This window comes from Schistocerca americana, chromosome 5 (genome assembly GCF_021461395.2).
Source record: "Schistocerca americana isolate TAMUIC-IGC-003095 chromosome 5, iqSchAmer2.1, whole genome shotgun sequence".
Lineage (NCBI taxonomy): Eukaryota > Metazoa > Arthropoda > Insecta > Orthoptera > Acrididae > Schistocerca > Schistocerca americana.
In genome coordinates, this window is record NC_060123.1 from 199,882,543 (window position 1) to 199,907,798 (window position 25,256).

Sequence of the window (25,256 nt, forward strand, 5' to 3'; positions counted from 1 at the left end):
TGGTTTGTAACTCACAAGAAGTTCACCTTCAGTCTTGATGGTGTGAACCTTCATGATCACTGTGGGGCACCATTTATCATTCAGTGTTCATGGTGCAAGTTTTGAACATTTCTTGATATTCGACACTGTCCATATGTGACATGTAATACATACATCCCATAGAAGGTTGATCTCTGCACGTCTCGGACACTCATTTTTTGTTGCTCTCCTGATGCACATGGTGAGTCATCAGACGCTAATATTTTTCCTATCATAACTGTTAACACAACACTTTCAAATGAGCCTTACTAGAGATTGAACTTGCGACCCTGCACTCAAGGGGTTCCTTCTTGGTCATTATTGGCCGTACAATCTTTGGATCAATTATTTTATGAAGGATTTTTGTAATAGGAGTTACAATGTAATCATTCTGCATCTTACAACAGCAAATGACTGTAAATTAAATACGCTGAGAAAAATAAAAAAATAATGACAATTGTTCTTGTAAAAAATAGTGTTTAGGGTTTGATTTAAAACACTGTGTGAAATGTAATCATGAACAGAAAATAGGTGTCTTACTGCAATGTTCACAAATTTAACAATGTGTAGTTCTGAGTGAACTGATCACTTATGAGCTACATCATGATATCATCACTACCTTGGCCAATTTTTATTTATGATGTGAGGAATATAATCCCTCTTAATTCTATGTCTAAATCTTTGCTCCTCAAACCTCTGTGAAGTGTCTGGCACAAGACACTTCACATCTTACTATTTAGGGATTCTTTCTGTTCCATTCACATATGAAATGCAGGAAGAATGACAGTCTGAATGCCTCTGTGCACACTGTAATTAATCTAATTTTGTCCTCACAATCCCTATGGGAGCAATGTATTGGGGGTTGTAGTATATCTCTGTAGTTACCATTTAAAGCTGGTTCTTAAAACTTCATAAGAAGGCTTTCTGGAGATAGTTTGCATCTACCTTTAAGTGTCTGTGAGTTTGCTGTATGCATATTTGTACATGTAGGTGACACTGTGTTTATGTATTTTTTAGTTTGGCAGTCTCCTATTATATGAAAGTTTGCTTTGTAAGTTTTGGTCATAATTCTGGTTCAGAACACAATACTGAGTTATTTGTATGTTATTGTAACATTAGGCGCATGTCACTTGAAAACAGACATTTAACAAGCTCCTCATTCAGGTATTGAAGCCAAGGGATGTTGACCAGGTGCTGTGGCATTCTCTGCCATGAGGCGTCATGCAGATGCTTGACTAATGAGGCATGCTGAACGTACACAGAGAAGGGCAGCACAAATGGTCACAGGTTTGTTTGACTCATGGGAGAATGTTACAGTGATGCTGAAAAAACCAAACCAGCAGCTCTTGAAGATGACCTGCTAACAAAGTTTCAAGAATCAGCTTTAAATGATTACTCTAGGAATATACTACAGCCCTCTATGTATTAGACATATATTGTGAGGACAAGATTACAATAATTATAGCATGCACAGAGGCCTTCAACAAGCATTCTACCTGTGCTCCATATATGAATAGAATGGAAAGAAACCCTAATAACTGGTGCAGAGGGACATACCCTCTGCCATGCACTTCACAGTGCTTTGCAGAGTATGGATGTAGATGCAGATGTAGATGTATATATGGAGGAGCATATGTTCAGCACACCACTCTCCTAGCCATTCCGCTGACTTTCCAGTTCTTAGAGCCACTACTTGTCAATCAAATAGCTCCTCAATTAGCATTGTAGGCTGATTACACCTCGTATCAGTCCTCCCACCAAGGAAAAATTCTTGGTAGTACCTCTACATGACCACGCAGCTACAGAGGATCCAAATTGACATTTGCCCCAGACCAATCGTTATTTGAAATAAAATCAAATTTGCTTGTTAAATCCATTTGTGATTGTCTGTAATCATGTGGGGTGTTATTCCATATTTCAGCTGCTAGAGCTGAAATGGACAAATTATTACTATGGGAATCTAATCTTGTCTCCATAGCTGAAAGGTCAATGCAAGTGGCTATCATGGATTTTTTTCTTGGCACAGGGTGCGCTCAGCCTTGTGATGCCAATTGAGGAGCTAACTGAGTAAGAAGTAGTGACTCCAAGGTACAGTAAGTCGACAAAGTGTCTGGAAGGGCAGTATGCTGACCACATGCCCCTCCTCAGCATGACAACATGATGCCAAATGGCATAGTATGACATGACAACCAGCTGATGCCCCTTGAGCCTTGCCGGCCCATAAAAGGAGATCAATTTCATTATTAATTGAAGACTCTGTGTTTGAAAATCGTAAGAAGTAGGCAAGTAATGTGAAAGTCCAGATGCATTTTTGGAGAAGAAAGAAAAGGAAAATAAATGCAAGAAGAAGAATGGAGAAGGATTTTTAAAGGTTGGGGGTGTGAGTTGGTTGAGAGGGAGAAGGCTAAGGGCGCATGAAGAAGAAGTGCACCTGGATGTAGAGGTATGTGGCTTGTACAATGACGCTGAATGGGGACTGCCCTGCACCCTGGCTGCTGCCCGAGGCTGGGTTCGATCCCTTGGCATCTGTGCCCATATAGAGCTTTTTTAACATGTGTGAATCTTGGATGGGATGGTTATTTTGGTCCAGACAGCCTTCCACTCCCGTGGAAATCTGCTTGACTGCCCTAAATGTTGTATTTGCACGAGTGCAACAATGGGAGCAGTTCAATACTAACCGAGCGTGGTGTAGACAGCGAGACCGTCACCAGCATACGGGAAGGCAGGTCCCAGTGCTGTGGGGGAGTGGCTGGCCGACAGGTAGGGCGGTGTGCCGGGGCCGGTGCCGCCTCCATGCAGGAAGTGCCCTGCAGGACGGCTGCTGCCTGACTGCGGGCTCGATCCCTCACCGTCCATGCCCATATTCACCACCGTGCTGTAGCTGTCATTGCTATTCAGGTCTGCAAGTAAACACACATCTGCATCAATATTCAGAAACTTTCATTTACAGAGATCAGATTATATCTATTTACCAAACTATTAAGTCTAACCAACTATAGTCTTCAGTTCATCTCTTACTTCTGATCAAGAGTCTAGCTTCTGCAACTTACAGTTTCTCACACTTCTCAGTTAATTTAGGCCTTTGTTTTTCAGTTAACATCACAGTGTGAGTAATTGTGATTGTTGAAAAGCAGAGGACACATTGTTCCAGTAGAGGGCTTGAAGAGTATATTGGAGTGGAGTGAAGGTAATCAGACTAAAGAAAGATACAGCAGTAGACAACACCGCTTACATTAATGGTAGGAACGAGATCAATAATTGAATGAGATTTTCACTCTGCAGCTGAGTGTGTGCTGATATGAAACTTTCTGGCAGATTAAAACTGTGTGCTGGACCGAGACTCGAACCTGGAACCTTTGCCTTTCGCGGGCAAGTGCTGTACCATTTGAGCTACCCAGGCACCACCCACACCCCATCCTCACAGCTTTACTTCTGCCAGTATCTCATCTCCTACATTCCAAACTTTACAGAAGCTCTCCTGCAAACCTTGCAGAACTAGCACTCCTTTCTTTCAGGAGTGCTAGTTCTGCAAGGTTTGCTGGAGAGCTTCTGTAAAGTTTGGAAGGTAGAAGACGAGGTACTGGCAGAAGTACAGCTGTGAGGATGGGGCATGAGTCATGCCTCGGTAGCTCAGATAGTAGAGCACTTGCCCACGAAAGGCAAAGGTCCCGAGTTCGAGTCTCGGTCCGGCACACAGTTTTAATCTGCCAGAAAGTTTCAAGACCAATAACTGTTTTCTAGAGCTTTTCATAAGCAAGAGTTGAAGTCAGAGACAAATAATGCAGTCTGCTTCACTGACAAATTCAGCTGCTAAGTGCTCTCTCTGCAGTAATCCTTGAAGGACTGTTCCCATAACAGGAAGAATTAGATACTGTACAAACTATCTATTTAATCACAATTTACAGGATGAATAAAGAAATAAATACAATTTTCAAAGCTAAATTTTCACCAGTGACACAGATAAATAAACCTCTCGTTGTTTCACCATTGCCACTTGATAGCTTAGTAACATATGGTGTTTTCAAAATGTAAATTTCACTCTGCCTATTAAAATTATTTGGCTGGCCAGAATCAAACTACAATGCTTGCCGTTCACATCCCATGATCTTATTAATTGAGATACCCACAAATTATCTGGCAAATAACGTCTAATACCTCATGAACTCGACAGTATCTTTTGTGTGTATATTGCTCTGTGTATGTTTCCCTGTGAACCACACCATTTTAAACCACCAAAAGCATATCAAATGATGAGTGCATGTTAGAGCATAAGAATAAGACTAAGGCATTATGGTTTGTTATTAAATTGGAGTTAGGTGCATTAGTTAAAACCTGGAAATTCCAAAAATTAAACAAAGCAACAAAACTATTGTGAATCCTGTTTAAAAATCTAAATGCATCAATAAATTACTCATAAATGTAAAAGTAGATGTGATTACTTATCAAAACAGTATAAATTTCTTTGCCTTGGCATGGACAAAAAATGTGACCCCATTGTGGCATGTAGTAAAGTTCCTACTGAAGTTCTAAAAAATATTATTTTGTTCTAATATTGGTAAAAGTAATTAAATTTGTTTGTGGTAAAATGGCACACCATCTGTCATTTAAACAAGCTGATTTCCATGATGTGCCTGAGTATGCAGAGGTAAAACCACTACACAAAAAGGCAAACTTAATCACAAAACATGATTTCATTCTCAAAAACTAATATGGATTCAAAAAAGGGAAAAGCACCATCCAGTTAATGACTTCACTGAGTAAAAATCAGTCCATCACTGGATAAAAGCAATAAAGTGGCAGGTGTCATCTATGACCTTACAAAAGCATTCAAACCAGTGAATAATACCATGCTGCTTCATAAACAAGATAAATACAGCATCAGACGAAGTATTTTCTGCAGCGGGTCAGGTCTTATCTGACAAACAGCAAATGGTAATCATGATATCTAATAACATAAATTATGGCTATCAGTGGGATGCAATTTCCTAAGGAGTCCCTAAAGGTTCAACCTTAGGGCCAATCTCGTTTCTCTCTATCTCTCTTTTTCTTTTTTTTTTTTTAAAAAAAAGGCTGGTCTTGGTGGCCGTGCGGTTCTAGGCACTGCAGTCTGGAACCACGGGGTTGCTACGGTCGCAGGTTCGAATCCTGCCTCGGGCAAGGATGTATGTGATGTCCTTAGGTTAGTTAGGTTTAAGTAGTTCTAAGTTCTAGGGGACTGATGACCTAAGATGTTAAGTCCCATAGTGCTCAGAGCCATTTAACCATTTCTTTTTAAAACAGGATTTGCTCCTCGTGTTTGCTAATTACATTGCAGTATTTATTGAAAAAGAAAATGTGAGTGAAATTCCAGATGCTGTCATAAATGAACTAAACAAGCTAGATACGTGGTTTCAACAAAATGGTCTTAACATCCTAAAGACTCTGTTTGCATAATTTAAAACCAAATAATCAAAAATGAGTGATATCAGCACCATAGTAATATAAAGGAGTCAATGTAATTCTCTTGACAGGACATAATATTTTGCATTTTCAGAAAGATTATCTGATCCTCTGGGTAGCCTAAAATTTGTCTGGAAACTTGAGAATGAGTGGTACTTGTGATGCGGGAAGTGATCTTTGCCAGTAAAACATCTTATCTGCCTTACAGGATGGCCAAGAACCATTTTCCCATCTAGTAGTGCAGTGAAGTGTGTGTTGATTTACATAATGTTTGTTGATGTGTATTTCTTGTGTTAGTTGGTAATCAATAACCAAACACTCATGTATAAAACAGTTTCAGATACAGTGGCGAGATAAAGTACGGAAGCACTGTGAGAGATGCATGTTTGAACACAAGTACAGAACCTGCAGCTTCCATTGTTGTATCTGAGCACAAATGGCACCTGTGCAATGATTTCAATATATTGCAAGTATCACTAGCAGTCAAACAGTGTTCTGTGTACTTGTGAGTGAATTATGTTGGACCTAGGGAAATTCAAACATGGACAAATTGTTGTTGCTTGTGTGATAGGTACTTCCATAATCAAGGGAGGCCAAGTATTAGGTGTTTCAAAGGCAGCATATTGAAAATGCAGGGAAAGCATCTGGTAAGTCACAAAGCAGATGAAGGTCTGTGTTGAATGATCATGAAGGGTAGTCATTGGAAAGGATTATGGCCAAAAACTAAGAGGACGACAACTGAAAAAGCCACTGCAGAACTGAGTGTCGCACTTGCAAACCATATCAGCACCAAAATAACACAAAGAGAGCTCCATAAGCAATGGATGACAGGATGAACCGGAATTCCAAAGCCACTCTTCAATGATGCAAATGGACATAATATGAAAACACAGAGCTGAAGCCATAAAAGAGGAACTCTGAAGAATGGAAAACAGTCATTTGGTTGGATGAGCCGTTTTTCATACTGCTATAAATCTATATCTGCATAGATACTCTGCATGCCACCAAACGGTGCGTGGCAGAGGGTACCCTGTACCACTACGTGTCATTTCCTTCCCTGTTTCACTTGCAAATATGCCTCTGTAGGAGCCTTAATTTCTCGCCATCTCATCTTCGTGGTCCTTACATGCAATGTATGTTTGCGTCAGTAGAATCGTCCAGCAGTCAGCTACAAATGCCAGTTCTCTAAATTTTGTCAACAGTGCTTCTCGAAAAGAACGTCGCCTTGGCGCCAGGGATTCCTATTTGACTTCCCGAAGCATCTCTGTAACACGAATGTGTTGTTCGAACCTACCAGTAACAAATCTAGCAGCTCGCCTCTCAACTGCTTCAATCTCTTCCTTCAGACTGACCTGGTATGCATCCCAAACGTTCAAACAGTATTCAAGATAAGGTTGTACGAGCATCCTGTATGCGGTCTCATTTACAGGTGAACCACTCTTCCCTAAAATCCTCCCAATAAACCATAGTCGACCATTCACCTTTCCTACCCCAGTTATCACATGCTCGTTCCATCTCATATCTAAACTGAAGTTGACCATTCACCTTCGCTACAACAGTTCTCACATTCTCGTTCTGTTTCATATTGCTTCGCAATGTTACGCCCAGATACTAGCTGTCTGGTCTCTGTAATAAAAAAAAAAATAAAAAATAAAAATTAAAGAATGGCTGAGCAAAGGGATCAACAACGAACTTCAATGGAAGTCTTGTGACGTCCGCTGTGGTCCCCAGAACAAATGCAACGAACAATAACGAAAAAAATGAGGAACATTACAGGTTTGATCTTCCTTCTCATCCGCATTGACTTACATTTTCCCACATTTAGGGCTAGCTGCCATTCATCACACGAAATGGAAATTTTGTCTAAGTCGATTTGTATCTTCCTACAGTCATTCAACTTCGACACCTTACAGTAAACAACTGGAGATTGCTGTCCACCCTGTCCGACAAATCATTTTTGTGTATAGAGGACAACAGCAGTCCTGTAGACTTCCCTGGGGCACTCCTGCTGACGACACGCTTGTCTCTGATGAACACTCGCCATCGAGGACAACAAAATGGGTTCTACTATCTAAAGTCGTCGAGCCACTAACATACCTGTGAACTAGTCCACATGCTCGTACCTTCGTTAACATCCTGCAATGGGCACTGTATCAAATGGTTTCTGGAAATCTAGAAATATGGAATCTTTTCGTTGCCCTCCATCCACAGTTCTCAGGGTATAATGTGAGAAAAGGGCAAGATGAGTTCCGTAGACCGAAGCTTTATAAAATCATGCTGATTCGTGGACATAAGCTTCTCAGTCTCAAGAAAGATTATTATATTCAAACTGAGAATATGTTCAAGAATTCTGCACAAAACAGAAGTTAGTGATACTGGTTCTTTTACCCTTCTTACACATTGGAGTCACCTGTGCTTCTTTCCAGTCGCTTGGGACTGTTTCCTGCTTTGGGGTGAGTTTACGTCCCGAAAGTGAAACATGTCGGGGGTTCAGCCATATCGTGATATTCCGTGAGCCTTATGGTTAATCTACAAAGTCACCTTAGCGCCAAGGATTGTGTGAAGATTTTGGCTGACAGGCCAATCCCTTGGCAGAACGTTTGTTCCCAATGGTGGTGCTGTGTTCCAAGGCGACATGGACACTGTCCACGCACCTCACATCGTCCAGTACTGGTCCTGTGAGGACGTGGATGAATTTCGCATCTTTCCTGGCTACCACAGTCGCCAGATCTCAGTATTACTGGCCATCTTTGGCCTATTTTGGAGCGAAACATATGTGATTCTCTACCTGTCTCCATCATCGTTGCCTGAACTTGACACTATTTTGTAGGAAGAATTGTATAAGATCCCTTTCCAAACCATCCGGGATCTGTATTTATCCATTCTAAGACTAGAAGCTGTTACGGAATCCAAGGGGCTTCCTACACTGTATTATGCATGGTAATATATTACGTTTTCGGTTATTCCTTTTTTTTTTCTACGCCTGTATCTGATACTGAACTTTCACTGCATGAACAACGAACATTTAGTAAGTGATAAAATGTTTGCCCTTCATTAGGAGGGGCGTTCAATAAGCAATGCAACACTTTTTTCTGAAAGTAGGTTGGTTTTATTCGGGATTCCAATATACAATATTATTCCCCACTCTTTTGGCTAAAAATCCTATTTTTCAACATAATCTCTGCTCAATGTGACGGCCTTGCGTCACCTTATTGGGAGGACCTGTATGCCCGCTCAGTACCGTTCTTTTTGTCGTCATCGGAGCCAAAGCCTTGCTGCAACAGTAACCTTCCCACAATCCACTTACCGCTTACCACGGAGTGCATCCTCGGAGCCAGACAGACGGAAATCGTACGTTGTGAGATCTGGGCTGTAGGATGGATGAGGAAGAAGAGTCCAATGAAGTTTTGAAAGCTCCTCTCCCGTGGGCAGGCGTGTGTCAGGCCTTGCCAGATGGTGAAGTAGAAGTTCGTTTGCATTTTTGTGGCAACGAACAGGCTAAAGTGGTTTCTTCATTCCTGAGAGCAGCACAATATCGTTGCACCATCAGGGAGGACAGCAAACGGAATAACGTCTTCAGAGTCCCAGAAGGCTGCCGCCACGATTTTACGGGCTGAGAGCGCGTCTTTGAACTTTTTCTTCGCAGAGATTGCCGTTTTGTTTCCGGTATGAAATTATGAAACCGTGTTTCATAGCCTGTGGCGATTTACGACAAAAACTTGTCACGGTCAGCCTTGTAACGAGCAAGCAATGCCGGGGCACACACCTTTGAGTACCCCAGCTGGACGAGTGTGTTAGCACTACCAACACAGACGTCTGGTTGAGCAGAGAGGCATTTGCGATCCGTTGACCACCTAGAATGAGAGTGTCCGAACGTTCCAACACTGCAGGACTCACAGCTGTGTGTGGCCGACCGTCCCGCGGGAACCGGATGGGTTAGCACGCCCTTGTTGTGATGATGACAGGTGACTCGCCCAAATGACTCACTGTGCTTTTGTTCACTGCCAGGTGTCCGTAGACATTTTGCAAACGCCTATGAATATCTGCGAGGCTCTGATGTTCCGCTAAGAGAATCTCAATGACAGCTCTCTGCTTGGAACGCACCTCCGTTACAGACGCCATTTTGAAGGCTACGTATAGTGCTGCCACCTATCAGAAATTCGTGACAGTATAGGGGATGCAGGAATATTCCACAAAAGGATGATGCAGATGACAAGAACCTGAGTATGCTGAAGATATATGCTCAGAGATCAGACGACGACAACAACCATTAAATTTAAATTCAAGTGGTTCAAATGGCTTTGAGCACTATGGGACTTAACTTCTGAGGTCGTCAGTCCTCTAGAACTTAGAACTACTGAAACCTAACTAACCTAAGGACATCACACACATCGATGCCCGAGGCAGGATTCGAACCTGAGACCGTAGCGGACGCTTGGTTCCAGACTGTAGCTCCTAGAACCGCTCGGTCACCACGGCCGGCAAATTTAAATTCAGCCAACTGCCATTCACGGATCATGGCATGGTGACAGCTAACAAGTTAAAGTCGGGTTGTACAGTACGCTATTGCTCCCGTTTCTAGCGGCTGTAACATGACATCAAAGAGAAAGAAGGTGGCATTTTCTGTGGAGGAAAAGACAGATGCACCGCATAGGACGGATACAGGAGAATAATTCTTGAAAAATATTTTTGCTGAACAAAATATTGGAACTCAGCGGTATCGGATTGGAAGAATAACTGGAAAGAAATTGAACAGTTCTGTTCCGGAAGGTTGGCTCGTGATCTGCAGGAAATGTCGACGGTAGTAGTGGCTCAACTGACGATGTTGAGGCCCTATATGAAGACATTATGACACATTCAGTGGCGATATTGCAGCTGGACAAAACACTGTTTTATTTGGACCGCCAGAAGGAAACAACTGGGTGAAACTAATGTTGGTGAAACGCCTGAGTGATTGTGCTGCCAGGGCCCGTTGAGAACGTTTTGCCGCACAAGCGACTTATCATTTTGCACCCCCAATCTCCTTCCTCTTTTCCCTCGCACATTTTCACCTCTGTCAGTTTTCCTTACTAATTGCGACACGTACTGTACACAAGTCTTGTACCTGGTCGACCCTCTCAGCGTGGCACCCAAGATTGGTGTGAAAACAGTGTATAGTTTGTGTATTTGTACGGAAAACTGGAAATTTGTAGGGCGTAATGTTGCATGAGCGCACTGACTTCGAAATCTTTGAATACTGTGCGCACACCGGTCAACGTTAACGGCGACACTATGCATCTTTTCAGGGATGCATTCAGCCCTGATTTCATTTTTATGGATGACAATACGTGACCGCATCGAACAGATCCGGTGGAGGAGCTCTCGGAAAGAGAGGGTATTCGGCAAATGAACTGACCTACCCGTTTCCTCTACTTAAATCGATCGAGCCCTTGTGGAATGCGTTGGGGACACGTGTTGCAGCACGTCCACATGCAGTAGCGACTATCCAGATGTTATCAGCGGCACTGACCGAGAAATGGAACGCCGTACCGTAAGGACTCCGTGCCAGCATAGGAACACGTTATGGAGCATGCATAGCCCTCCGTGGTGTCCACACAACCACGTCCCGCGTTCCGTAACGTCCTGGGGACCGCCACGATTCACGGTAACTTCAGTGTAATTATTGTCTTTGAACGAAAGTCTTTTTTTCCGTTCGTTTCACTGCGTACCACATTTTACGGGCCATTAAGACGCAACAGACTACGAGACGCCCATTAATTTTCAAGCAATTTTTGTTTAAAAAATAACATGTTAACTGAATCTTCCATTGGTTCTTTGTAGAACAACATTATAATAAATGAAAAGCACCAGTTTGCTTTTGGTCTACAGTATTTATGGTTGTTTACATCTTTGGGCGGGTTTAGTGACATCCCTAAACAGTCAAAGGGACAGTGTCTGTGGTACTATATCCACAGTCAACTTATATCTTCAGGAGTTTTGGGAACCGGGGTGATGCAAAACTTTTTTGATGTTTATATAAAAGATGGTCTTCACAGCTATCGAGAAAGTTAGTTATGTCGCACTTCTTGAAATATTTAACAATAATATCTTCTCTCATTGTAGACCACGACTGTTCAGACACACTTGTTTAATTGTAGGTCCCTTCGGCGTGAATTCATGTTGGATTTCATCCATCATCCAGTTGCTCCGTTCCTCGCTCATACACACTTTAAATGGTTCATTTATCGAGACATAAAGAAGTTACAGCTGTGAAGTAAGTCCTTCCGGAATAGCAGCAAGCTCTGTATTTCCCTGTCTCAGTTTCTCTTTCACAGAATTTTTCAAATGACTACTAAACTGATCTAGCACAACAAGGGAAAACTTCTTCAATAAAACACATTTCCTTTTCTCCCACTCTCTGTTAATATGTAATTTCATAGCAACCTCGTCCATCCAACCCTTGTCATGTATGTGGACGACAACACCTGGCGGTATTTCAGAAGGTGTTGGCATTGTTTTGTGCCTGAAAATGGTCATTGGATTAAGTTTCTTCGTGTCCACTTGTTTTTGTAGTTGCAGTTTTAGCACCTTTCAAGGCCACAGTTCTGTTACTCAGTACATCAAATGTCAGAGGAGTTTCGTCCATATTCCCTATTTGGCTTAGTTCCACACTGGTTTCCTCTCGATGTCGGATAAGAAAGCGATGGGAAGACAACGTTTTATCTTCAAACTCTTGCGGCATTTTCTGAAACATTTTGATTTTGCTTCACTTGCTAAGTCCATGTCACTTCGTAAACCTGAAGCACCAGCTAACTCCACCCGTAGAGTACGTTAAGTTTCACTGCAACGCTAGCTTACGAACGAGTATCTGAAAAATTATTTTATTAATTCCAATGTCATTTCGATGATATCCATGAATCCACTTCAATACGTCAGCTTCTAGATTTAGCCATTTTACATTCAGCCCTCTATTTCAAATATGTAGTTCTTCTTTACTAGCCCACCAATGAGGAATGGTTTTTCTGTTGGTGGAGGGACGAAATGCCGCCCAGCTGCTCTGTTTCCATGTTCTTCTGCATATGTTACTACTCTCAATTTATAACCTCCATCGTATGAATACCTTTTATTTTTTTCTATTACGAAACCAGCTACTAACAAAAATTATTATTATTATTTAGCGTATGGCTAATACAGACATATCATGAAATTAAATTACATATACATATGTACATATTGACACACAAGAAACTTAAGTTTGTCTTTACAACTGAATATCCAGTCCTTCAATCCAGCGCACTGCATCTGGAGTTGGTAGCAGGAAGTCCTCTTTGGCGCCGTGATAGGCTCGAATCCTGCGTTCACTGACAATGTGGTGAACAGTCTGGTATGTAGCCCCGCAGTCACAGGCTGGATCAGGCAGCTTCCTCCACTTAAAGAGAGCATCCTTGCATCGGCCATGGCCGGTACGGATTCTGTTGAGAGTAGTCCAGGTCTTGTGTGGTAGGTCGAATCCACTTGGAAGTTTAGCACCTGAGAAGATGTTACGCAGGTGCACATCTGTCACTGCTTCCCACCGACCTTTCCATTCTTCAAGAGGTTTGAAATCCTTAGCAACCATGTCAGCAGCATCGCACAGAGTTGGATGGCTTGATTTCAGTCTCTTGCGATTTAAAAGTGGCAGCTCGCTATGCACGGGTAGGTTAGATAGAATTCCTGGAGATCTTGTGGAATTCTCTCATAAGGGCAGAACATCTGCGTAGATCAGGAGGCATTATACCGATTGACAGTGGAAGCCAATAAACTGGAGTAGATCTGATTGCGCCAGATATTATGCGCATTGTCGTATTCATCTGGGTATCAACAAGCCTTGTATGATGACTGTTCGTCCAAACAGGTGCACAATACTCAGCACCTGAGTACACCAAGCCCAGAGCTGAAGATCGCAGGGTGGTTGCTGAAGATCCCCGGGTAGTTCCGCAAAGCTTATGGAGGATGTTGTTTCGAGTACTCAACTTTTGAGCTACGTTAAGAAGGTGTTGTTTGAAGCATAGTGTACGATCCAGGATGACAAAATGGCTCTGAGCACTATGGGACTTAACATCTATGGTCATCAGTCCCCTAGAACTTAGAGCTACTTAAACCTAACTAACCTAAGGACATCACACAACACCCAGTCATCACGAGGCAGAGAAAATTCCTGACCCCGCCGGGAATCGAACCCGGGAACCCGAGCGATCCAGGATGACACCAAGATATTTTGGGTTCCAATTATGACGAAGAATTCTGCCTCTGAAACTTGCTTGCAGTTTTACGTTTGCCAACCGGTTATTTAGATGGAAGCATCACACTTCTGTTTTACTCACACTGGGTTGGAGTCTCTAGATTTTGAAGTAATTATCTAATGCTGACAGATCATTGGCTAGGATCTCTTCTGTTGTCTTCATTTCCTGGTGTTTTACGGCTAGGGCCAGGTCACTGGCATAGCAGTATTTTCTGGACGAAGTGTCAGGTAGATGAGATAGATATAGGTTGAACAGTAAGGGTGAAGAACTGATCCTTGAGGCAATCCGTTGTTCAGCTTCCTCTCGTTACTTATGTTGCTTCCAGCGATTACCTGGAACTTCCGATCACTTAGCATGCTGTTAATCAGTCGAGCCATTGTTCTGCAGGGTATGATGCGGAGAAATTTGTAGATAAGGCCTTCTCTCCACGCAGTGTCGAAGGCGGCAGTTAGATCAACAAATGCCACGGATATTTTCTGCTTCATTTGGTATCCTGACTCTATGAAGGATGTGAGAGACAATACTTGGTCGCAGCAGCTACGCCCTGGTCTGAAGCCTGCCTGATCAACTGGAACGTTCTCTAGGATAGCGCTACTTATTCTGTTATATATTAGCCTTTCAAAAAGCTTGTAGCAGCAGCTAAGTATGGCAATGGGACGATAGTTTTCTACCTTGTTGCTGGGTTTGCCAGGTTGCAGAGGAGATATTATTTTCGCCTTTTTAAGCTCCAATGGAAGTTGACCAGTCAGCAGGATGTCAGTGAAGAATTCTGCCAGCCATTTCTTAGCTTTCCCTCCCGTATGGATCAGGAATTCTGGATGGATACCATCGAGTCCAGGCGCCTTAAAAGGTTTGAGGTCCTTTAGTTCAGAGTCAATGTCTGAAAGTGTGAAGGGATTGGTATACTCAGATGAGGGAGATGCCTTCTTTTTCAGGCCACGAAGCTGGTGTCTGATATGTCTTGTATGTTTCTTATCAGGAGGTACTCTTGAGGTAGTAATGATGTGGGAAGCAATTTGGTATGGTGTTACTTCGGAATTTTCCGAAGTAACTAACAAAAATATTGTACTGTTACTGATAATAAAAGTCACTTTAAATTCAAGTTCACTGGCACCGTAGACTGCTGTAACGCATCATAAGGCTGCAATGTTGTGGATTTTTGATGGCGGGGCGGGAGGGAGACAGCGTTGGTAAGCTTGTGAAAGCCCGCAACCACGTTCGTCGCATCGGTGCACTGCTGCTACCAGCTGAATCCAATGTTGCCAGATAAAGACAGGTTTCCCGTGGCATCGAATAATGGCCATTGTTAAGACTGGCGGGGATTTTACATCAAACATTGGATATTTTTATATTAATTTCGAATATAAGACGCTCCTGAATTTTAGAGGCAACTTTTCGAATAAAAATGTTCTTCTTATACTCTGTAAAATATGGTATTTCCTTCAGTTATATTCTGCAATATACTGTTGTAGTTCTTTCTACATATGGTCCAAGTTTTATAGAGATATGTTACGTGGCAATGAAACATCATGGGGGAGTTGATTTCGTCCAAAGGTGTGCTGGAAATAAAGATATCGAAATCCGGAAAGGCAGTTGAAGGTGCTTGCTGTGGGAGTACCTTTGTTTCTGGGATGTTGGCGGTCAGGTCAAACCGCTTGTAATACATGATCAGCAAACAAGTATTATAATATTTATCTTTACGTCATTCAGGAACACTCAGTACTCTTTCGTACGATTTAACGCGCTGCTGTTCACGCACTTATTTCCACTTGTTATAATCTTTACGTCATTCTGTAAAGCTCAGCACCCCTTCGTTTCTGCGATCCCATTCAGGCAATTATGCTTAAATCATTCTGCAACGCTCAGCACCCTTTCGTATGGTTTAACACTATCCTGTTCACGCAGTCACCTACACTTGTAATCGAGCTTGTCTCTGTTGGCGCTTAAGTACGTTGTTTACGACTACTGACATGTACCGTGGATTTGGTCTTGTGGTCGTCGTCTTCTGGCGAGGTCAGGCAGTAAAAAATCGAATCAGGTCGCTACTGCCGGAGTTATGAACAGTTTATCGAACAGGTGTGGGGGTGGTGTTGCGCGCTTTAACACCCGCCACGGATGGCTCAGTAATCAATTTACGGGCGTCGCTACCCGGCGCGCTAACTCGCTTAAAACGGGCCTCTGCGGGCGGCCGGACGGCCGTCTTAATGCGAAGCGTGCGCGCGCAGCGGCCGCCGGGGGCGGTGGGGGCGGTGGGGGCGCTGCTGTTAATAGTTAACGCCGGGGCTGCCGCTCCCACGACGCCTGCCTCCGCCAGGCCGTTGTTTTAACCCCGGCGTACATCCCGCGGTCGGCTCTGGCGTTGAGAGATGCAAATTATGGCCGCTGGAGAAGCGAAAAATAAAAATAAAAGAAGCAATGAGAGGAAGCACGCGATGTTCCCCCTGCGAGCAGTAGCAGTAGCAACGGCGGGGAGAGCCGTACGCAAAAAGCGTCCGCACTTTTATAGCAGCGCCGGTGAAGGCCTTGTGGGAGGGGGGTCTTTATAACGGAGGGCGTGGGCACCTCCTTCGCGTCCACTCGCACCATCTCTATGGCTTGTGCAACCATAAAGCCACAAGCGCGCAGTTTCATCGCTGTCGTTACACAGCGGGGTATCATCGACTGGCTATCGACTTTACTATTTTTACACACACATGCAAACAGATATTCGTATATAAACTGGCGAAAAAAAATCGCAACAACAAGAAATAATTAATACAGAGTAACAAAATTTCCGGAATATATTTGTCTAATTAACATATTTAAGTGATTAACATTGAAAGGTCAGAGGTTAATATAAGCGCGAGATAAGCCATCGCAAATGTGAAATGCTGGCGCATTAACAACGGGTGAGCCGGCCGGAGTGGCCGAGCGGTTCTAGGCGCTACAGTCTGGAACCGCGCGACCGCTACGGTCGCAGGTTAGAATCCTGCCTCGGGCATGGATGTGTGTGACGTCCTTAGGTTAGTTAGGTTTAAGTAGTTCTCAGTTCTAGGGGACAGCAGTTAAGTCCCACAGTGCTCAGAGCCATTTGAACCATTTGAACAACGGGTGTAACCGCCAGAATGTTGAACGCAAGGATGCAAACGAGTATGAATTGTGTTGTACAGGTGGCGGATGTGAATTTGCGGGATGAAGTTCCTTGCCTGTTGCACTTGGTCGGCCAATACAGGACGATTAATGCTGGTTGTGGATGACGCTGGAGGTAGCGTCTTGATTGGGAGCGAAGCTGGCGATCGAGCAGGTCAAGGCAACATATTGACACTCTGTAGAGCATATTGGGTTACAACAGCGGTATGCGGGCGAGCGTTATCCTGTTGGAAAACACCCCATGGAATAATATTCATGTGTCACGGACTGCATGGCCCCTCCCGCTGGAGGTTCGAGTCCTCCCTCGGGCATGGGTGTGTGTGTTGTTCTTAGCATAAGTTTGTTTAAGTAGTGTGTAAGTCTAGGGACCGATGACCTAAGCAGTTTGGTCCCTTGGGAATCACACACACTTGAACATTTTTTGAATACTATTCATGAATGGCAGCATCACAGGCTGAATCACCATACTGACGTACAAATTTGCGGTCAGGGTGTAGGTCCAGTGTGAGTTGCTTGCAGGCCTTTAAATGCCCTCCTAACCAACACATGGCCATCACTGCCACCGAAGCAGAACCAGCTTTCATCGGAAAACACAACAGACCTCCACCATGGGCTTTCGCTTGACACCACTAAAGCCGAAAATAGCGATGGTTTGGTGTCAGTGGATGGACGCTACAGACCGTCTACCTCCGAGCTGTCCTTGAAGTAACCGATTTGTAACAGTTCGTTGTGTCACTGTGGTGCCAACTGCTGCTCATATTGCTGCAGCAGATGCGGTACGATGGGCAAAAGTCATAAGCCAAACACTATGGTCTTCTCTCTCTGTAGTGCCACGTGGCCGTCCAGGGCTCGGTCTTCAGGTACAGTGTGGCTACATTCCTGCCAAGCCTTTCTGCAGTATCACAGAAGGAACATCAAGCCTTATTACACAATCTTGTTCAAACTCAGTGCGGTGTTGATAACGGCGTCTTTGTCCCATTAAGGGCATTCTTGGCTAACATCAATTTACCACGTCCAATTTCAAAGGTAACTAACGCTCATGACCCTTACAGCGTGTACTTAGAGCAAACTTGATTTGCATCCTCCTAGTGGCGCCACTCTTATGCGATTGGAGTGAAATTTGAATGGACATCATCTTTTAGGTGTAGAAACACGCCTACCAGCTTTCGCTTATGTCGCTCAACTCCTTCCTGGTGGTGTGATTTGTTTTTCTGTCAGTGAATGAGGGCGATCAAAAAGAAAGGGTCGAAACAACACTGAACGTATAACTGAAGTCTTTCTTTAAAAGTAATCACCAGAAAATTGAGCACAATTACAGCACTCTTTCACGAGTCGAAGGATTCCCTTTTCCCAGAATAGCTATGGCTGTGACAGGAGCCAGTCCACCACTGTGACCTTCAGTTCATAGTCCGAATTGAAGGACTTCCCTTCGAGATGTTGTTTTTAGTGGACCACATGCATGGAAGTCGCAGGGTGACATGTCCGGGCCGTAGGCAGATGCTCAACCTGCTTCCACTTGAGCTTGGCCATTACACTCTGTGTGACCTTGAAGACGCGTGGATGTGTGCTATCATTGAGCTGAACCACTCTCTCCGTGAGCAGCCCATGCCGTTTTCTCTCGATGGACTTGGGTAGGCTACAGGTTGCCTCTCAAAACACGCCATTGTTAATGGTTTTTTCCGTGCTCGAGGAACTGGATGAGTAACGAACCTCGGACGTCGTAAAAGACGACGAGCATCATCTCGCCGGCTTCATGGGGGAGGTGATGACGCATGCCTCCATTGCGTAGATGTCTCACTATGTTGTCCCAAAGCGATCCATGCAAATTTCAAGCGGTTTGTCGTTACGACGTTTCGAACCTTTTCATGTGGACACTCCTCACACATTAACCCTAAGCACTACGGCCTTTAACAAGTGAAACACCAGCAAGGGTACTAAATAACGAAATTTTAGTTACTGTGCGTATGTGTAGGAAGACTAATTATTAAATCTGTAGGCGATTTGGAGGTATTCTGCTTGGGAAATTTAGTAGGGGAGAGTGTTGCATCTTGGAAAACATTTCAGACTTTTGCCTGTAATAGGAATTATATATATATATATATATATATATATATATATATATATATATAATGATACAACCGACGAACGGCAACATGGCAGTCCCACGACCAATCGAAGCGCGTGGCGCCAAGTTTTCGTTGTTTAAAAATGGTGCATTGTCGACCTACACAACATTAGTAAGTTTGGTTCCTACTGGCATCAGCTATCCAGAGTTAAAATTTCGTGACACAGTTTTTCTCCACTCAAGGTACAATATGGCCATCTACGCAGGAACAAATATTCTGTTGAAATTTAAGAGGGTCGAAGTCGAGAAAATATTGTGAGTACAGTAGTTAGTCGTCTATTTGTTGCATTATTACTCTACTACACACCAGTAATCAGTAAGTGAAATCAAATAAAGCCTAAGTGGCATGAAAAATCAGTTACAAGTTGAACACATTTTGAAATTGAAGCTATTGGAAACTAACACAAAGTTCCAATTTCAACAGAGGTAAAATTGTTTAAACGTTAATGAAATTCAGTTAATTTGCAAATATGAAATGTTCCATGGTAAAAGACCGTCTTCTCTTTCAAGGTACAAGATCGTGCACGACCGATGAAGTATAGTTTTACTGTCCATACATTACACAATTAGTTTGCAGAATATAAAGACTATTACTTGCCGTAGCAATATGTACCTGAAGAATTAACAATACATTCTAGATAGCTGTAGTATTTTATACAGCACTTAAAAGTGCAGAACTCGAAATATTTACAAACGCTGCACAAAACACAACCTCACGCGTAACAAGTACAGAAACTGTAGGAACTAGCGGAAACTGCTTGTGTCAGTCTTTAGTTCGCATTCCTTCAAGTGATTCTAAAATCAGTCACTACACTGAAGTACCGACAAAAACTATCTCTTGTTTCTAGACACACTGACCTCTAGGTACACGCTCCCTTACACGGAACTGCCACCTCTGCGAGCAACAATGGATCTTACCTGGCTGAACATCCAAGCGAAATGAGCTTGGGATTACAGAGAGAGGTACAAGTATCTATGCTGATACTCTTCTACATCAACATATTCAACTCCTTTCTGCATATTCCGCTTCTTTCTGAGGCAATGGCAGCTTAAGTAGCGGGTAATAAAGGTCAGTAAGTAGCATGCAAGATTATAAATCATGATGTCGGTAGTTTACTCTCTCTGACACCAGACTGCACAGACGGAAAGAAATAGCATCACCAAGAAGGAGTTGCGCGACGTAAACGGAAGTTGGTAAGCGTGGTTCTACGTCTGAAAGATGATGTCTGTTCAGTTATGGGGCTGGTAGCACAAGACTTGTGCACTTGTAGCGTCTCTAAGTGGATGAAAACAAGGTTTGCTTTAAATATACACTGTGACGTTCGTGAACGTTAGCTACCTTTGAGATTGGACGTGGTAAGTTGATGTTAGTCAAGAATGCCTGTAAGGTGACAAAGACGCCATTATCAACACCTCACTCAGGTGAACGATGTCATGTAATAGGGCTACAAGAAGTTGGAAGTTCTTTTTGCGATGGTGCAGGAAAACTTGGCGGGAGTGTTGCCACTGTATGTGAACGGGCTCATCAGTGGTCACGAGAAAGTGCGATCGCAAGAAGACCGAGTTCCGGAAGGCCACGTGGCACGGTCGAGAGAGAAGACCATCGTGTTCGGCGTATGGCTCTGGCGCGTTGTACTGCATCTGCAGCAGCGGTTTGGAGAGCAGTTCGCACCACAGTGACACAACGAACTGGTTACAAGTCGGTTACTTCACGGTCAATTCCGAGTCAGATGGGCAGGGTGGAAGTCTGTTGGGGTTTCTGATTAAAGCTGGTTCTGCCTCGGTGTCAGTGATGGCTGTTTATTGGTTAGAAGGAGACCAGTTGAAGGACTGCAACCAATTTGTATGCGTGCTGGGCACAATGAACCTACATTTTGTGTTATGGTCTGGGTTGCGATTTCGTGTAACAACAGGACCACTCTAGTAGTCACCCCACGCACTCTGACAGCAAATTTATACTTCAGTCTGGTGATTCGACTTGTGCTGCCATTCCTGAGCAGCATTCGATGGTGTGTTTTCCAGCAGGATAACGCTCGTCCACATACCGCTGTTGTAACCCATCATGCTCTACGGAGTGTCGACATGTTTCCCTGGCCTGCTCGATAGTCAGATCCCTCTTCAATCGAGCACATATTGGACATCTTCGGACAGCAGCTCAAGCGTCGTCCACAACCTGTATTAACCGTCCCTATATTGGCAGACCAAGTGCAACAGGCATGGAACTCCGTTCCCGCAAACTGACATCCGCCACCTGTACAACACAGTGCATATACGTTTGCATCCTTGCATTCAACATTCTGGCTGCTACATCGATTATTACTGTACCAGTATTTCACATTTGTAATGGCTTATCGCCCTTTACATTAATCTGTGATCCTGCAACTATTTTATTTAATCGTAAGGCTAGGACCCCCCGTCGGGCAGACCGTTCGCCGGGTACCTGTCTTTCAATTTGACGCCACTTCGGCGACCTGCAGTCGATGAGGATGATAGGATGATGATGATGACAGCACAACACCCAGTCCCCGGGAGGAGAAAATTCCCCGACCCATCCGGGAATCGAACCCGGGGTCAGAGGATTGACAATCCGTCACGCTGACCATTCAGCTACCAGGGGCGGACATCTTGCAACTTTAATCACTCAAATAGACAAATGTATTCCCAAAATTTCATGACTCTATATTAAATATTTTTTGGTATTACATCTTTTCCGTCTGTGTACTTTTTTACTTATCTTTTAATTGTATTTATCGAACTGAATTGTCAGTTAACAAATCCTGGATGATAATCTTTTATGTTCTACTATTCGCATGAAAATGCGAATATCCGTAAAAAAGTTACGTTTTCGTAAATCGGCTATTGTGTAATTGTTTTACCATGCTTTCATTCCTTAGCATTTCTAAATATTATAACAGTAGTATGTCCTCTGGATTTTTCTGGTTTAAGACATAGCTTCTATGTCCACAATGATCTCATCTAAAACATATTAAGCCGGAATGAAAAAAAACTACGAGTATATATAGTTTAGTGGCTACTAACTTCAACAATGAATATACAAGCAGAGAACTCTGATATCGCTTGAGAGCATCTAAAGTGATACAAGTGGAACCCTTTTTCCTGGTCGATTCCCATACTTGTAATAAATGGGTAATAAACTGTACAACGCCACTCTTTTAATTTTCTCCACATTAACTGCATAATAGTCAATACTGAATAATAAGCTAGTATTTCTGCTATAATGCGACTGTCAATTTTATTTCTTGTGACAGTCAACAGGCGATTGTAATGCCCGCGCGAATTCTCGCAGAAAAATGGCGGCTGTGTGAGGTTATCATCTATAGTGTAAGTAGCATTGGCCTCTCTCTCTCTCTCTCTCTCTCTCGTCGATGTCTCCGGTGCTCATATTGAACAAATTGTGCAGGCGGCGGTTAATAATAAGGTAATTTCTAAGAATATTTGCTCATCAAATGCACGGCACCTAACGATATATATCGAACGTGCGACTCTATGTCGACCGCACGACTCTGGTGGTGCGAATTATGCTAAATGTTTCGTGCGTTGCCAGGGGAACACAGCTTATTGTTTTCGCTTGTGAATAGCAATGAATGAAAGCGTTGTAATTTCGAGTGCCGATAGTCCCATATGGCGAATTCTAATTCTTCGTTTGTGCAGTGTGGAAAGTTGTTTGAAATTTTACTGGGACTTCGGATTGCTTCCAAATGAGGATAGAAGGAATTGTGCAGCATGTCACGGAAACTTAGCAAGAAAGATGCGGCTGCTGATTTTCCTTTGTAGTTGTACCGCGCCCAGTGCCATAAAACAACATCTGTAGGGAAGATCACATGGTTTAACAGTTCCAAGTTACCATCGAAAAGAGCAGAATTTTAGTTTCTTGTTGGATAAGATACTACACCGTACACAACGTCATTTTGTGGAACACAATTGTCCACAATCGCATACAGCTACTGGGAAATACCAGAGACGACGACGGTTGAAAAATGGATTGCCGCCAGCAGTTTATACAACACGATGAATAGTGCATGAAGAACGCGTGGCAGACGAATAAAGTAAGTAGAGCTACTACTTTCATTTGTAATTAATTGTAATTTAGTAAATATTCATCTTTTGTCGTTGCTCTAGTGAATGTTTAAACGGTATCCATAACTCGCGCCACCAGAGTCGTGTGGTCAACAAAGAGTCGCACGTTCGACATATATCGCTTGGGGCCCGCGCGTTCGATAGGCAATCATTCTTGGAAATTACCAGTAACAAAAACAACATTATGCGTTTCTCACTTGCTTAATCTGTTCTGTTCCTAATCTGTTACATATGGAAACATTTCTGTACGTCTTTCTTGCATTCACAACGCCATATTTGCATCTGGTGACCAAAACAGGAACTAATTTTTCCAGTGTAAATAGGTTCCGTATTACGCAGTAGAATACCTACCAAGTTTCACTGCCGTAAGATAATTACAGACCACAATGGAACTCTGTGAGTAGCTCTACTTTAATTATAACCACCCGGCACCAATCATTTACATACATATTACACTTTATGTCAGCTTGGTGTTTTTATGTGCCATCTTCAATGTGCTGCACTTTTAATGGCCACACGTGTATATTTTACTAGAAGGTTTTTACAGGATGAATTAAAATAAGTACTATTATTCGAATATGAGAAAGTTTTTGCAAAATTTCTTTCGGTAGGCAGCAGATGGTCGAACTGGAAATTACCTCCCATATATTCCCACTTCAGAATTAACTTGTTCCATTTCCATTCGCTTAAATACGGCCGGGAAAAACCGAGATTAGTAGACTTGTTGGCCTACTAGGACAAACCGCATAATTATCCTTTTGGAGTAACATAAAGGTTCTCTCCAGGTTATCTTCCGGGAATGACAAGCTTTTGTTTAACGTTACAGATACTGTGCATCACAATCAGCACCATCCTACACAAAGTGAAGCTATCGACTGTTACTGAATCTAGTTCTTGAACGCCGCTTGGGGAATACACATTTTATCTGCTGCTTAAAACTGTATGCTTCTCAAAAAAAAGGTCATAATGAAAGGTATGGAATCGCATAGATCCGAACTGTTCACGAATATCTTTATTCTGAGCGGCCGAGTCAGTTGTGATCCGAATTTTATTCGTTAATCTCGTGTTACTGTCTTTCTCACACGCAATTCGTGCTAGACTGTGTGCGATATTCGAACGTCAACTCTATGAAATAGTTCTACTCTCCCGTAATTTTACTCCTCGTTTTCGGAATAAGTACTTCATAAGTTGTACGCAAGTTGCGTACGACATCCTAACCTTTATATAGCTATCAAGCAGTTGAATTTATTACGTTCATAATTTTCAAATCACGGTATTCACAGCACCTCAGAGCCGTAAATAGTGATAGTACACACCCCGCATTTGCACATCATCTCACTGAGCAAACCCACGACCTGAATGGTAATGAAACTGATCTCAACGTCCCCAGAGAAAGCCACAGTGTCTACCAACAACCTAAAACACAGGAGAACTTCCACCCACCCACCCACACACACACAACACACACACACACACACACACACACACACACCGCGCATACGTTTCTCCCAGAAAAGCGCCGGAAAAACTCGTACTAGCCATTAAAAACAAAGCAACACACTGGACAAAAACAAAGCAATGAACAAATAAGCGGCAGCAATAACGCAGCTTCACTGGATGAACAAGGGAACCGCGCGACTGCTACGGTCGCAGGTTCGAATCCTGCCTCGGGCATGGATGTGTGTGATGTCCTTAGGTTAGTTAGGTTTAAGTAGTTCTAAGTTCTAGGGGACTGATGACCAAAGTAGTTAAGTCCCATAGTGCTCAGAGACATTTGAACCATTTTTTGATGAACAAGGCGACAGAAGTTTTCCCTAAATATCGTTTATGCGTACGAAAACGTGTGATACAAGGCGATAACTCACCGGGAAAATGTAAGTACAGAGCTTGCACCACTGCTACTCTCGGAAAAGGTATTAAAAATACTAGCTCTTTAAGCACAGTCTTTCGATTGCTTTGCAGCTGACGCGTTATTTTCGCGCAAACGGCCTTAGTCACATGTAAACAGTGTTTTAGAACATTGATTAGTAGCAGTTAATTTAAAGGATATTAACACTGTGAAAAGGCTTATTTTTGACATGTAGGCAATATATGTCGGAGGATTTTAAAGTCTGATGTGTTGAAGCAAAATCTTTTGCAGCGTCACTTGAAAATGGCCCAAAGGCCGAATTGGCCATTGTGAAATA

The 25,256-nt window shown here is 43.0% G+C and overlaps 1 protein-coding gene across 1 annotated transcript in view; it reads right to left on the reverse strand.

Moving 5' to 3' along the window:
* LOC124616261 (LIM/homeobox protein Lhx3) overlaps nt 1–25,256 on the reverse strand; it is a 213,696-nt gene that overhangs the window by 6,065 nt on the left and 182,375 nt on the right. The window contains exon 6 of the mRNA XM_047144565.1: nt 2,697–2,918. Within this exon, the coding sequence (XP_047000521.1) occupies nt 2,697–2,918 (222 nt within the window). The remainder of the gene's footprint in view (nt 1–2,696; nt 2,919–25,256) is intronic.